The 428-nt window shown below is 43.9% G+C and overlaps 1 protein-coding gene across 1 annotated transcript in view; it reads right to left on the bottom strand.

Moving 5' to 3' along the window:
- Window positions 1-295: 295 nt before the first annotated feature.
- Window positions 296-428, bottom strand: part of efna4 (ephrin A4) — a gene marked incomplete at both ends in the record, with an annotated part of 29,966 nt that continues 29,833 nt past the window's right edge. The window contains one exon of the mRNA XM_079239966.1: window positions 296-381. Within this exon, the coding sequence (XP_079096092.1) occupies window positions 296-381 (86 nt within the window). The remainder of the gene's footprint in view (window positions 382-428) is intronic.

Below are 428 nucleotides of genomic sequence, written 5' to 3'. Positions count from 1 at the left end.
ACTTGCACAACAGATGGAACAAAAAAAAAACCCAAAAAAAAACCAAACCCCAAAATGCAACACTGTAATTCGATGTGTCAGTCCCTGAGTCACTGTGGTGCTCTTCTGGAAAAGACGCATTCTCTCTGGAATTTCACAGATAAACAACCACCAGGTAATACGTGTGATTTGCAGTCGCATACTGTTGTACAGTTTGCATTGAGCAAATCATTGCCTGCGTGCAGATCGCTCTACGTTCAGGAACATCTTCGTGCTCGTTACCACGGAGAACAGGTTAACGACGAGGACGGCCAAATCAAGTGGTCAGCAAGAGGAGAATGAAGACAAGGAGTGGAGGTGAAGCGGTCCTTAAAGAGGAAACTCCACTTTGAGGTACAGTTTCTGAAACTGATAAAGAGAGTTTGTGTGAAAATGTATTCCTGATGTGC

The sequence above is a fragment of the Telmatherina bonti genome (assembly GCF_933228915.1).
Source record: "Telmatherina bonti genome assembly, chromosome: 5".
Lineage (NCBI taxonomy): Eukaryota > Metazoa > Chordata > Actinopteri > Atheriniformes > Telmatherinidae > Telmatherina > Telmatherina bonti.
This window is presented reverse-complemented; position numbering and strand designations above follow the sequence as displayed.